The sequence below is a fragment of the Gadus chalcogrammus genome, chromosome 19 (genome assembly GCF_026213295.1).
Source record: "Gadus chalcogrammus isolate NIFS_2021 chromosome 19, NIFS_Gcha_1.0, whole genome shotgun sequence".
NCBI lineage: Eukaryota > Metazoa > Chordata > Actinopteri > Gadiformes > Gadidae > Gadus > Gadus chalcogrammus.
Genome location: NC_079430.1, coordinates 19,055,820 through 19,070,819, shown reverse-complemented (window position 1 = coordinate 19,070,819; position 15,000 = coordinate 19,055,820). Strand labels below are relative to the sequence as shown.

At 48.5% G+C, this 15,000-nt stretch overlaps 3 protein-coding genes across 3 annotated transcripts in view; 1 reads left to right on the top strand and 2 right to left on the bottom strand.

Annotated features, from left to right (window-relative positions):
• Window positions 1-1,005: 1,005 nt before the first annotated feature.
• Window positions 1,006-8,290, bottom strand: LOC130372313 (transmembrane protein 235-like). The gene is made up of 4 exons (XM_056578271.1): window positions 7,960-8,290; window positions 7,503-7,580; window positions 6,457-6,594; window positions 1,006-1,247 (listed from the first exon to the last, which is right to left on the bottom strand). The coding sequence occupies exons 1-4, from the start codon at window positions 8,129-8,131 to the stop codon at window positions 1,006-1,008; spliced, it is 630 nt and encodes a 209-aa protein (XP_056434246.1). The 5' UTR covers window positions 8,132-8,290.
• A 2,368-nt stretch (window positions 8,291-10,658) lies between these two features.
• LOC130372312 (fascin-2-like) lies at window positions 10,659-14,256 on the bottom strand. Its single transcript, XM_056578269.1, has 5 exons — window positions 14,250-14,256; window positions 13,948-14,104; window positions 12,523-12,644; window positions 12,003-12,170; window positions 10,659-10,864 (listed from the first exon to the last, which is right to left on the bottom strand). The coding sequence occupies exons 1-5, from the start codon at window positions 14,254-14,256 to the stop codon at window positions 10,659-10,661; spliced, it is 660 nt and encodes a 219-aa protein (XP_056434244.1).
• Window positions 14,257-14,586: 330 nt separating this feature from the next.
• The window catches only part of LOC130372311 (collagen alpha-1(VII) chain-like), a 69,011-nt gene continuing 68,597 nt past the window's right edge, over window positions 14,587-15,000 (top strand). Inside the window, exon 1 of the mRNA XM_056578268.1 lies at window positions 14,587-14,593. Within this exon, the coding sequence (XP_056434243.1) occupies window positions 14,587-14,593 (7 nt within the window). The remainder of the gene's footprint in view (window positions 14,594-15,000) is intronic.

Genomic DNA, 15,000 nt, shown 5'->3' with positions numbered 1-15,000 from the left:
CAGCGACACACGCTTATCTCTGGGACTGGAGCTATGGAGCTGGACCCTGATCTAGACCTGATCCAGACCCTGATCCAGACCTGATCTAGAACCTGATCCAGAACCTGATCTAGACCCTGATCCAGAACCTGTTCTAGACCTGATCCGGACCTGATCCAGACCTGATCCGGACCTGATCCAGACCTGATCTAGAACCTGATAGGGACATGATCCGGACCGGATCTAGAATCTGATCTAGACCTGATCTAGACCTGATCTAGAACCTGATCCAGAACCTGATCCAGAACCTGTTCTAGACCTGATCTAGACCTGATCCAGACCTGATCCAGAACCTGTTCTAGACCTAATCCAGACCTGATCCAGACCTGATCCAGACTGGCGGTTTAGACCGCGTTAACGTTATTCTCTCCAACCCCGACCGACACGTTGGCACATGATCTAATGTTTACAGCTAATGGGAAAATGAAGTCTCATTTGTTGTGAGCGTTATGCAACAAAGCCTACTGCTACCAAAAATGTAAAGAAATAATGTGAACAATAAAAACTCTTCATCATATTAATCAAGAACGCGGGTTATATAAGGTGTGCTTCCCCGTTTGTATCTCAGCATCAACATCCTGAGACCTCCAGACCTTCAGACTTCCAGAGGTTCAGAGGTCAGACCTCCAGACCTTCAGACCTCCAGAGGTCAGACCTCCAGAGGTTCAGACCTCCAGACCTTCAGACCTCCGGAGGTTCAGACCTCCGGAGGTTCAGACCTCCAGAGGTCAGACCTCCAGAGGTTCAGACCTCCAGAGGTTCAGACCTCCAGAGGTTCAGACCTCCAGAGGTTCAGACCTCCAGACCTTCAGACCTCCAGAGGTTCAGACCTCCGGAGGTTCAGACCTCCGGAGGTTCAGACCTCCAGAGGTCAGATCTCCAGAGGTTCAGACCTCTGGAGGTCTGAACCTCCGGAGGTCAGACCTCCAGAGGTTCAGACCTCCAGAGCTCAGGGGTCCTGGGCCCTCAGGTCATTGCGATGGCCACGCCTGATTCGCGTTGCTTGCGGCGGACCAGCCGGGCGGCCAGCAGCAGCAGCAGGCCACAGCTCAGCTCCAGGCCCAGGGAGAGCCAGGCCAGGGCACAGGACCAGCCGTAGGACACCCCCACGTTGGCCAGGTCCTCTGGGCTCACAAGCCGCTGGAACTCCTCCATGGCGCACTGGGAGTAGCTGACGTAGACGCAGAGACCGGCCAGGGTGAACAGGCCTGGGGGGGGGGGGGGGGGTAGACAAACGCACGCGCACACAGACCAGTATAAGTATTATGCAAAGACCAACAACCGACCAACAACCCGTGAGGAATTGACAAGGCACACTTTATCTCATCTCATCTTATTGAACAACACAAACTCAATTCGTTTTGAACGTCGACAAACTCTGTCTATTTCCAGGAAGAAGACTGTGTCACTGTCTTCAAGACACCTGTTGGCCAAAGGTGTGAAACCAAAGCTGCCCTCAGTCACACCCAGCTGGGGGCAGGCCTCACGAGTGGAACGTATCCCGGATACATCCCATTATCTGTGGAGTATCACGGAGCATCCCGATCTAGATGCACCCCTTTTCACACAGTGTGATCACAGCGTCTGTCATGAGGATTGCAGCCATTCTTGATAAAAAAATTGTTTCAGGTCATGCCAAGATGGAGGACGGATCGAGCTACCTTTCTCTTCAGTGGTCAGGAAAATGTTGCCCGCCTGTTTCATCAATCAATCAATCAATCAACCAACCAACGAATCAATCAATCAATCAATCCATTTATCTAGACATTGGTCCATCCATCTACCTGTCTGTCTGACATGGCAATGGCAAGGTGCGCTGCAATCTCTTTTCTACATCATCGGATATATTTATATCTGTAGATTGCCCGTGTAATTTGTGAGGGGGCTGAGGAGCAGGCAGACATCTGGATGAGAAGGGGGGACAGACGTCATGCTGAAGGCTCCAGGGCTCGTCCTGTCAGTCAGTCTGTCTGTCTGTCTGTCTGTCAGGTCGCAGACGTACATTTAGGCTGTCGACTTTTGATCGATTCATTTATTCACGTCAAACTCAATCTGAAACAATTAAAATCTGTGTCGGTTCAATCCTTTCCTGAATCTCCTGTTTACTGTAACAGATCAGCTGTCAGAGACCGAGTAAGGCAATCTCACGAGAGAGCTCATAGGTGGGCACATCCAGCTGTGTGTAAGAGCATGGACCTTTCCTCCTATAGGGTTTATATAGCTCTACTGAAACAAGAAGGCTCTCTGCTACTATGCGGTCAGGGGGATATTAAGGTTCAATGCGATATAAGTTATGAACAGCCACTACATTAATATATTGTGAGGCAATTAAAAGGTCAGTGCAGTGTAGCTTAAAATAATGCACTTGAATGCACTTTTCAGTCTACCAGTGTAAATATGAATCTAATGTTACGCTGATAATGTGTTGAAACCTTATTGTGAACATGATTTTTTTGCATAATTTTATCTTAATTTTACCATCGATAAGGGTTTGGTTTTTTTAGCTTTCCATTAAAATAAGTTAACCCTATTTAGCAATACAAACGAGATGGGTAATGCAAGGTGGGCCAATTCACCAAAAAATGTCCCTGGTATCGTTTTTAGTCTCTCATTGTTCCTCGGTATCTCTGCTGCAGCAGACCCAAAGACGGGCAGAACAGATAATTCTGATGGGGACAGTGAGACGGTTTCAATCAGTGGAATCATTACCCTGCTCAATTGTGAGACACTTGATGACAATCAGCATCATGCCATCGTCGATCACTCTGAACTCCCCCTGACCCCCAGTTCCTCAAGAAGATGTTTGCTGCTTCTGTGTTTGTCTGTGTTTGCTATTCTACCAAAAATGCAAGACGCCACGCAATGATGAACGACCCTGCATAAATTAGATGAGATAACCGATTCTTCCGACGGAAATAACTCCAAATCAAGTCAAACTCTGCCTTACCCTGCTATTGTGTCCTGAATAATTTAAGGGATGGAACGCTCCATTTTGCAGGGAGGGGGTCGACACTTAAACAAGACACCCACGGTTTCCCCTTTTAAGGAGAAATCTTCCCCACAAACTTGAAGGGAGTTTTAAAGGCAATTTGGAGAAAAACATCTCACACCTCCCTTCTTGCCTCCCTCCAAAGCCACGCCCCAAACACCAATGGCTAGCTAGCTTTAGGCCACGTTTATACGTAGCAGGGTATTTATAGAAACTAATATTTCCCCCCCTCCGTTTTCAAAAATAACATTGTGCACACATCGTTTTCAAAAAAGTTTTCGTTTACATCAAAACGCATAAATACGCCGTCGAGCGCCATTATAACTATGCCAAACCTATGGGCGGCAGTGTAGGGAGAAGGATAAAGCCATGCAAGCCAATCAGAATCCTCAGAATCAACAACAACGAATAACACAAACGTCTACCTGTAACAAACAAACTTTAAACATAGGGCGCTCATATGACGTTAAGCATTTCCTGGCGCATAATATGACGCTTCAGAACCTAAAAACCTGTTTCTCCCCGTTGACACGACGACACATATCCGGCGTTTTCAGAAATCTCCACTTTGGCCGGAGTTTTTAGAAATGATCGTTTTCTGTGATAAAAACTGCGTTTTCGTGTAAATGAGAGGGCAAAGCGCGTGGAAATATCTGCGTTTTCCCTTTGTGTAAACGGGGCCTCAGTATTAGGTCTGCATAGCCTAACAGAACATTCCCGTCGTGCATTTTCCATTTTAGGGGATTTAGCAGACGCTTTCAAACAAAGCGACTTACAACCATTCACACACCGACGGTGGAGTCCACCACGCAGGGCGACTGCCAGCTCGTCAGGATCAGTCAGGATGAGGTGCCTTGCCCAGGGACACCTCAACACCCTGCTAGGAGGACCCGGGGATCGAACTAGCAACCTTCGGGTCACCAGCCAACCCACTCTACCTCCTGAGCTACTGTCAGAGCATTTGATTGATTGATTGCTGTCGGGATGCAGAGATAATTCCAACAAAGGCGACAAAAAAGGCTTCTAATATAAATTGCCTTAAGAATCTCAAAATCCTTTAATTTCACTTAACAGGGTGAATCAAAACAAAATATTCAAATTTACATTTAGAGCATTGACTCACAGAGGCCATAAAGATCCAAGGGCACTTATCGCAAAGAGTAGGGGTTTCCCCGGTGTCCTGGCCCAACCAGGCTCATTCAATCTGGCCCCCCAATCATCCCCCTGTATAATTGTCTGACTCATTAATTCCTTCACTCTCCACCTCAAGCTGGTGTGTGGTGAGCGTTTTGGCACAGATTGGCTGACGTGGGTACTACACACTGGTGGTGGTTAATGAGGTCCCCCCCTTCACTGTAAAGCGTCTTTGAGTGTCTAGAAAAGCTACACTATATGAATTCAATAGGTTATTATTTTTTAGCAGACGCTTTTATCCAAAGCTACTCACAATAATTACCGTATTTTCCGGACTATAAGTCGCGGTTTTTTTGTAGTTTGGCTTGCCCTGCGACTTATATTTCGAAGCGACTTATATGCCAAAATTGTGCGTACCTACATAATCTTCGGCCGCAAGATGGCACCGTCATTCATTAGGCCTACAACTGAACACTGCAAGCCTACTGCACCACCGAATAAATTATATTCTCGTCGTCATCGTCCTCAATGTCCCCAAAGCTACCCCAGCCTTAGCTGCAATGTTGTGCAACATAGCTGTCACACATATCACAGCGCATGACTTGGCCGGCGAAAACTGGAGCCCTCCGCTGGACTTGTGAAGGCATCTAAAGCGCAACTTCCACCTCCCGATCGTGTGCTCAGGTTTAGGACCGCGGCGCATACGCGTCCGGTGGAATCCCGGTGTCACTGAATTCGGTATACTCTCAGAACTACGAGTGGGACCAACACACCTATATTGCTATTGCAATTTTATTCAGTCTCTCCAGACTAAACGTTCTTGTTTAAATGTTTAAAAATAAATGCGACTTATACACCGATGCGACGTATATATGTTTTTTTCCTCGTCATGGAGCATTTTTTGACTGATGCGACTAATACTCGGGAGCGACGTATAGTCCGGAAAATACGGTACAGTCGTCAGAAGACAGGGAAACAACAATATATCACTGTCGGTACAGTAAGGATGCTCATAGAAGCAATTGGCAAGCACTAACAATCTCAAGGTTAACCCGTTCCCCGTACACAACAAAGATAGCTAGGATAAGAGACTACACAACGTATAACGTAAACGCATCTCCAATGCAACGGACCGAGCCGCGTTCAGCCAGCAATCACCCAGGGCAGGGCGTCAATGGGAGCTGTAGACGGTAGAAACAGGACCTAGCTGTTCACCGTCTCACTGTAGCAGAGTGCTCCTTCAGGGTCCTTCACGCAAAACACAACAAAGTGTCTGACACGGAAGGCCCCGGTCCGCATGTGTGTTACAGCAACCCTGAGACGAGTGCTCAACCGCTTTGTCTCCAAGACGTGCAGACACACACACAAACACACACGCACACACACACACACACACACACACACACACACACACACATACACACACACACACACAAACATAGAACCAGACATGCACACAATAACACACGTAAGCATAGGCATATGCACACACGCAGACAAGCAGACAAGCAGACACCCACCCAAACAGCTGCACTCAGACACATGTGACGTTACATCACACACACACCCACGCACATTGTTCTCCACGTTAAAAACACCAAAGACGGCAAGACCTCTTAAATAAGTCCAGCTGAGATCAGGGCTAGGTCGGTGCGGCCATGAGGGGGAGGGGGGAAGATGATCAGCCCTCATGGTGAACACATTCATTCATTCATTCCTTCATGGACATGGCCACGGGCCACATGGTGAACACATTCATTCACTGACATGGACACGGCCGGCTTGGCCTACATGTTTAACTAATTAACTAATTCATTCATTCATTCATTAATTCATTCATTCCTTGACTGAGATGCTCACTGGGCCAGCCCGGCCCACATGTTGAACACATTCATTCGTTCATTCACTCACCCATTCGTTCATTCACTCATTCATCCATGCATTCATTCGTTCACTCACTCACTCACTCATTCATTCATTCATTCGCTCACTCATTCATTCGTTCATTCATTCACTCACTCATTCACTCATTCATTCACTCACTCACTCATTCACTCACTCATTCGTTCATTCACTCACTCACTCATTCATTCATTCATTCATTCATTCATTCACTCACTCACTCACTCACTCATTCATTCATTCATTCATTCATTCATTCACTCACTCACTCACTCACTCACTCACTCACTCACTCACTCATTCATTCACTCATTCATTCACTCACTCACTCATTCATTCACTCACTCATTCATTCATCCGTTCATTGACATGGCGGCGGGTCGGGGACTCACTGCAGAGGAGGAAGTAGGCGGCGGCGGCGGCGAGCAGCCGGCTGCTGCGGGCCAGGGCGCTGACCAGCCCCAGGATCCACCCCCCCACCAGCAGCACCAGGCTGAGGGGCAGCAGAACCACCACCACCTTGTGCAGCCCTGAGGACACACACACACACACACACACACACACACACACACACACACACACACACACAGTCAGTTCACACACATGTGGACCCACGCACGCACGCATTCATATGCACAAGCATGCACGCACACAAACACACACACCCATGCACACATACCCACATGCACACCCATCCACGCAAAAATTAATATGCATGCATACACACATGCGCATGCAATCACATGCATGCATGCAAGCACACACACGTATGCTCACACACACAAGCACTTGCGTACATTCACACACACAAAGGCAAGCGCACACACGTACATGCTCACACATGTATGCTTGCACACACACAAACACAAACACACTCACACAGAAAGAAACATTGCACAAACACACGTATGCACATACACACAAACACACTCACACACATACACATGTGCGTATATCCACAGACACACGCGCACACACATGCGTACATTCAGGCACACACATACACTTGGACACAGTAATTATGTTGTCAAGTTAATCAAATTAATCAAAAGGAGAACCACTATTTCCAGTGATGATTGTGTGTAGGCTGATGTCACGCCGCCCACCGCCCGCCTGGTTTAAAGTGTCCACATTCCCCTTCCCACTCACAGTTGGTAATACCGTCCTTGAGTTTGTAAATGATAATCATTCGTGACCCTTAATTCATCATAATTAGCACTGTGTGCCCAAAATTAACCGGCGGCTTGATAATGACCGATACAAGCGCCCTGAACTGATTATTCAGCTTCACTCTAACTGACATTCGTTGTTGTTCAGGGTGTACTTTTAACGATGGGGGGGGGGGGGGGAGTGCACAGATGGGGATGAGTATTCAGGTGGGGTTGAGTATTGATTTTATAGATGGAGGGTGAGGGTAAATAGGTAGCAGTCTGCTTACTGGAGAGGTGCTTCTCCACCTCCGACAGACTGGAGGTGTCGTCGTTGAAGGAAGGCATCAGCGAGCTGCTGTTCTGCCCTGAGACAGAAACATGATTGAAACACTTCACCGCCATCATGAGAGTTGACTTTGGCACAAAAATAACATCCATTTGATTTGATTACTGTTTTCTTGACGGGAACACTTGGTGGCAATTAGGCTGCCTGTGTAGCGGCTCAAGCTGTGCCGCCGCCACGTACGGGTCGATGCACCTGTGAGCCGCCGCCTGCCCCGCCCTCTGCAGCCGCCTGCTGGGAGCCTCGAAGCCCGAATCGATTCCAATGAACCCTCCGAGCCCGGGCTGAAGACGGGCTAATTGACAGGATGCTTGACGGGCTGAGTGACGCGAGCTGGGGCTTCTGGTGTCATCATATACATCAACTCAGCTATATCTCCGTAAACTCACAACTGGTCCTACCTTCATGCGTCGTCCATAGCCCGGAGTGGGAGCTGAGGTCATCCGTGCCGGAGTAGTTGGGGATGTGCACGTCGATGATGTACCAGTAGTCTGTCCCGATGGCCACGGCGAGCACGGTGAAGCTCAACAGCCCGGCGAAACCAGCCGCCAGAACTGCCCCTCGGTACCGCATGCTGATTAGTTTGCACAAACCAAACACTGGAGACGTCTTAACCTTGCGTGTCTATGCTCGTCTCTCTGCGTAGTTTTCTTATATCACCTCCAGCCTCAACGCGTCGGGGCAACCATCCAGTGCGTAAAAGCGCTCCGCCCGGATCGCCTGCAGTAACCCGCCACAATCTTCCAGTTCCATCTCCACTGGGGTTCTTCACCGGGAATGTTGTAATGATGATGAGTATAAAGCAGATCCGGTGGATCAGAGGTCCTGTTCTGCGTCCTGAGCTAGTGTCTGACGCGCTACAGAGGGACGTCCGCTCTCCTCCACTCTGGTATGCTCCAGAGGGAGCGGCAGGGAACAAGTAGGCATTGATAGATGGGACCAAAATTGTTTTCTGTCTTCCTGGTCTAAAATAATGCTCTGAAATAAAAGCCTAATATATAATAAACAATTCGGTGGACTTGTTTATCCAAAGCGTCGCTTAATTTACGCATTCTCAAAACACTAACGAAACACAGTCTCAGCATCTGCCCTCCCCTACCAACAGTGAAGTACAAGAGCTGAGCAGCGTTTCGTCATCATCATCATCATCATCATCATCATCATCATCATCATCATCATCCCCATCAATCGATGTTAATAGCCTTTGTGAAGTCCCCATCAAAAACCTATTTCAGTCGGAATAATAGACAGAACAAAGTGCAGCAACACATGTCCGCACGTAAAATGGGCCAGTGTTTTTGGCATGTAAATGCCTTTAAATTGCTGTCATTTCGTTTAAACCATCCCATAAATTGCATGATGTTCACATGTTTGGCTGATTGCATGTGGATCTTCTCTTGTCAGGGAAGTGCTATTTTACTGAAGCACAGACACCCAGTTCTAAAAATACACGCAGAGTGAGAAAACCAGAGGCTAGGAAACCCATCGTCCCTGGCGTGGAGGTGAACCCGGGGTGGAGGTGTTGGTGTCGGGGTAACTTGGCATGACAGGGGATCAAGCTGCCTCGCCAGATAAATGTAGGCCTATAGCCTCTGGGAAAATGCAGAAGCACAAGCAGAATGACCATCGACTGCGACACTCTACATCCATGAGTCGTATCCACGCAAACTTGAGAGTACAGATCTCTCAAGGAGGTGTTTCTTATGTTTGATTCAGGTGTTGCTGCTCTACTCCCCGGTCGATCATTATAAAACTTTATCCGAGCTTAGGAAACACCACACTGCCATCTAGTGTATCCCCAGGGGATTACAAGTTCTGCTGCAGTACTTCAACCATAACCCCCCCCCCACACACACACACACAACCACACACAACCACAACCACAACCACAACCACAACCACAACCACACACACACACACACACACACACACACACACACACACACACACACACACACACACACACACACACACACACACACACACACACACACACACACACACACACACAGAAAATTAAACTTGACACTCACACACTTGCATGGTTGTTGACTTTATTACAATTGACATTTTGAAAAAACCACTGATAAATAAAACAGAATAAAAACTAGGTTTGAATTACTCAGTCAGAATATAACTTAAAATATGCACGAAAAAACACACATTCACACCAATCCACCCACACAGACACACATAAACACCCATACATACACACACACACACACACACACACACACACACACACACACACACACACACATGTTTTCATTATGTGAGCATAGATGACTAATGAAATTAGACATGGTTATGAATCACTATCTATGGTGGCCAGCCGGCTAAGAAAACCACATCGCTAACTCTTCACACGCTTGATACGTACTACGGCAGAGCCCGAGGTCTGAGGTCAGTCCCCACCCGCTCCACGGAGAGCCTCTGGCCGCCCCACGGAGAGCCTCTGGCCGACCCGGGGTCTGCAGTGTGTGTCTGCAGCGCTAGCCTTCCTAATCAACAGCCAGCGAGTGTCTGAAGGAACACCAGAGCGGACCCGACTGGGGTGGGGCCGCTGACTACCTACCAAGGTCAGAACACCGCCAGCACACAAACAGACAGACGGGCGGACAGACAGACAGACACACAGAAAGACAGACAGGTGGACAGACAGACAGACAGACAGACAAACACACACAGACAGACCGGTAGAACCGATACTTTCTACTTCCCAAGTACAGATAACCACAAGAACACACACACACACAGACACACACACACACACACAGACACGCACGCACACACACACACACACAAACACACACACACACATTACACACACACACTCATCATACAGATGTGTGTCGCTTGCCAAAATTTCACATCCTTCCAAGGTATAAAACAACGACATTAAAGTGGCAAGGGACACCTATAGCAGTTAGGGCTTCCAGCAGGTGGTCTGACGCCCCCCCCCTCCCCCCACCCCATCACCATCACCCCCACCCACATCACCCCCACCCACCCCCATCACCGCGCCTGAACTCCCATTCAATATAAATATATAGACGGTATATATATATTGTATATGTGTATGGACATCTATGTGCCGCCCTCAGTACTCCCAGAGGGAGGTGGCGTCGGGCCGGGCCCCGTCCCCGGTCAGGAGGCCCCCCTGGTCCCCGCGGACGTAGCCCCCGGCCGCCGTCTTGATGGCCACCCGGCCGTGCTCCAGGAACTCCAGGAAGAAGTCCTCGGGGCCCTCCCCGTCGGAGCAGACCGCCCCGCTGGGGGCCACGTACCAGAACCGCCCGCCCACGCCTGGGGGGGGGGGGGGGGAGGGGGGAGGGGAGGGGGGGGGTGGGGAGGAGGAGGGAGGGAGGAGGGGGGGTGGAGGTTGAGAGGGTGGGGAGGGAGAAGGCGGGGAGGAGGAGGGGGAGGAGAGAGAGGGTGGTGGGGGAGGAGGGGGGAGGGAGGAGGGGGGGGGAGAGGGCGGGGAGGAGGAGGGGGAGGAGGGAGAGGGTGGTGGGGGAGGAGGGGGGAGGGGAGGAGGAGGGTGGAGGGGGTTTTGAGAGAGAGGGAGGGGGAGTTAATATTAGTAGTTATAATGAGTATACATATATAGTATTAGTATAGTTATTATCAGTATATAGATATATAGTATATATTAGTATGGTTATTATGATATACATATTATACACTATCTGTAACGTAGAGCCCTGAGTGAAGGAGAGGATTCTATTCCATTCCGTTCTATTGTAATGTTTTCTATTCTCTAACCTATTCCTACAGTAGAGCCTTGAGTGAAGGAGAGGATTCCATTCCGTTCCGTTCTAATGGATTCTATTCTCTAACACACCGATACACTAGAGCCCTGGGTGGAGGCGAGGATTCTATTCCATTTCATTCCATTCTAATTAGTGCCGTCAGTTAAACGCGTTATTGACGGCGTTAACGCAAACCAATTTTAACGGCGTTTTTTATCGCGCGATTAACGCAGTTCTTCTATAAAAAAAGAAAAAAACTAAAACTTTTATTTATTTTTTTTGGCTCAAAACAAAGAAGCAGTAGCCTGACTCCTATGTCCAAGGCAGTATGTTTGTATGTTCATCGTTGAATTGCTCTATAGGCTTTTTTTTTGTATCGTCCTGTTTTGATATGCCAATGCTGTTATCAATAAAAAAACATTTGCACAAGGCAAGCCGATGCACTTCTCCATGTTGATAAGAGCATTACAATTAGAACAATTAATGGGAAAAAAGAAATCAAGGGATATTTAGCATCGAAAAAACATTTGTGATTAATCGCGATTGCTCACGATTAATCGTGAGTGAACTATGACATTGGCGCGATTAATCGCGATTAATTATTTTAATCGCTTGACAGCACTAATTCTAATGTATTCTATCCTCGAACCCACTGATACACTCGAGCCCTGGGTGGAGGCGGGGGAGCTCACTCTGGATGTGGTAGGCCCCGTCGCTGAACAGCAGGGTGAAGATGTCGTAGACGGAGCGGTTGGAGTCCAGCGTGTTGGAGGACTTGTGGTGGCACACGAAGCCGCTCTCTCCCCGCAGGATGAGCAGCGGGCGGTTGATGAGCTTCATCAGGAACAGCTCGTCATCGCCTGCACACACGCAGATACACACAGACACACACAGGTACACACAGACGCACACACACGCACACACACATGGACACGCACATGGACACGCACACACAGGTGAGTCTCACCATCACCATGGGGGGGGTGGAGCATGCATCGTTCTGTCACAACACGGAGACACACACAGGTGGGCCCACACCATGACTCTCCCTGGCCCCGTGAGCAGCCACTTGACGGGGGAGGGGTCTGGGGGGGGTCAGGGGTCAGAGTGTCCGGGGGGGGGAGGAGAGGGGGTTAGGAGGTCTGGGGGGAGAGGGTCTGGGGGTTGGGGGGTCTGGGGGTTCTGGGGGGTCTTGGGGGGGGGGGCACTCACCGGCGCTGTCGCTGACGGCCGACAGGTGCCCGTTCTTTTTCGTGCAGACGTACTTCCCGTTGCTGGCCTTCAGCACCAGCCGCGGCCCACGCCACTCGATGTCGAACTTGGTTTCGGGTTGTCTGCGGAGCGGAGAGGAGTAGCTCTGTTAGCAGCTAGCGCCGCGGCTACCGCGAGGACGCTGACTCACAGGCCGCTCAAAAGGTCCTGTCTGGGTTTGATCCCCGGTGCTGACGGTCTACCTGTAGGCATCATGAACAAGCTGGCTCACCCCTACCTGCTCCAGGCTCTGAATTCACTGTCCCTGTATCTGAATTCACTGTCCCTGTATCTGTATTCACTGTTCCTGTATCTGAAATCACTGTCCCTGTATCTGTATTCACTGTTCCTGTATCTGAAATCACTGTCCCTGTATCTGAATCCAGTGATCCTGGCTCTGAATTCACTGATCCTGGCTCTGAATTATTGTTTTGTATTCTATATGGTTATAATTAAGATTACATATTAGCATGGAGCCATATAAGGCCTCCGTAGATTCATGACGTCAAAAGGTAGTGATGTCATTCGCGGGAATAACAGATCTAGAAGCCTACGGAGCAACACCGTCTTTTACCCTTATTACGAATTCATCCCTTTGTTTTATATTGCTCCATTTTGACGAGCTATAGGTCCAACTTATTCATGAGACAGGTCATGTTTGGAGTCAAGCTAATTGCTCTCATAGGCTTATCGACTGATCTATCCAGCTCACATCGAGGTGGACGCTCCCACTTGTGATGTAACCAGAGCCAGATTTTCAAAACGGCTTGTAATCAGACTCACACCTGGTGGTATAATATGGGACCTTAAAGGCTGGATAATCCACGGTTCATCTCTATGCCTGTATCTACGTAGCCTGAGTATACCCAGGCTGGTTTGCACGCGATTTAATTTCGCGCTGCAAGGCAGCCTGGATTCGATGGATTCGATTTTTCGCCTGAGATAGGGAACCAATCACAGAACGGGAAGGGACGGCCAGATGATGACGACGTCTATGCGACACACCGAAGCCTGTAGTTTACGGATCCAAAATGGCAGCAGACGCGTTACCTTTCGATGCGGCCTTAGATAGTGATCTAAGTAGTTTAGAACGCAAGTTTATTTTTAAAAAATAGCAACTTTTGGCGTTAAACTCTTTCATTATCAAGAACAATTTCTTTGCCCTGCTGCCAACAGCCGTTGATTGGCTATGAGCTACGTACAGACTCATATGATAGACATTCTTAGCGCCCAATAAACGAACTCCGGGCAATCGTAAACCACGCCTCGAACACGAGAAAATGAATGTGTGGTTCCCAGACCTCAATGTAGATTGGGATGAGGTCTGGCGTTAGCCAGGCTAGTATCTACGTAGGAGGCGTCGCTGCGGAAGTAGGAGCTCCTCACACTTCTGTGGCGGTGGACTGGATCTCGCCGTGAGACACCAGGGTCCAGTAGGACCCCCCGTTGGTCCTGAACATGGTCTTCTTGCTCTCTGGGTCGATCTCCATCTGGAAGGTCTCCATGTCCGTCTCAACGTCCTGATTGGCTGAGATACTCACCCCTGAGAGACAAGCGAAGAGGAGGAGGAGATAAATCTGAGGTGCTTCTTTTGTTAAAGAAAGCTCCGGCGCTTTGGTTTAGTAATTGTCGTGCTGTCTTGAGAAACCCCTTGAGGGAAGTAGAAGGTTATGTTGTGCAATGTTGACAAAACATTTTTGATAACCAAGATAATAAAAATATATTAACTTATTATTACATTTCTACAATAATAATAGCATAAAAAAAAACAAAAAAAAACAATTGCAATAAATAGGATTTGTGGATGCTTGTATTGAACAATACCGAGAGGACGTGCACTTATGGACACGGCCGGGCCTGAGAACTTAACCCCTAATTCTGCGTGCTCATGGATTGAGGAGGTAGAATGCACGCGCGGATAAAGTTTTAGTTGACGAGCAGAACGACAGTATTAGGTCAGGCTGGCAGAACGTATCGGATACAGGAAGGGTAGAGCGCATTGCAGCTACCCTTCCTGTAGACGCAATGACGGGTAGACGGCGAGTTATAATATTGAAACTTTTTTGAATTCCTCAAAACCACAACCCAATGTGACGTGGCTCCATCACACAAGCAGCCAGCGAGAGGTGAATACATCCGGACTTTACAGCTTCATACAAAAATAGATGATAGATGAATGATCGAATAATAAAAGACTCTATTCCAGATTTTATTCCATATATTTTACTGCATCCCTTTCAAACGATACGACTTCACCATCGCATTGTTTTGCACACCTGCTGTTCAATCAATCCATGTAAGGGGCAGCACATCCCTGGCAGAGTACGCTCATCGATAGAGCTACACAACCCAGGACCCCAAGTACTTGATTATCGTTTTAAAGCAATGGGGATTAATTATAGCATCACGCCCCCCCCCCCCCTCTACAGCCATCCTTAG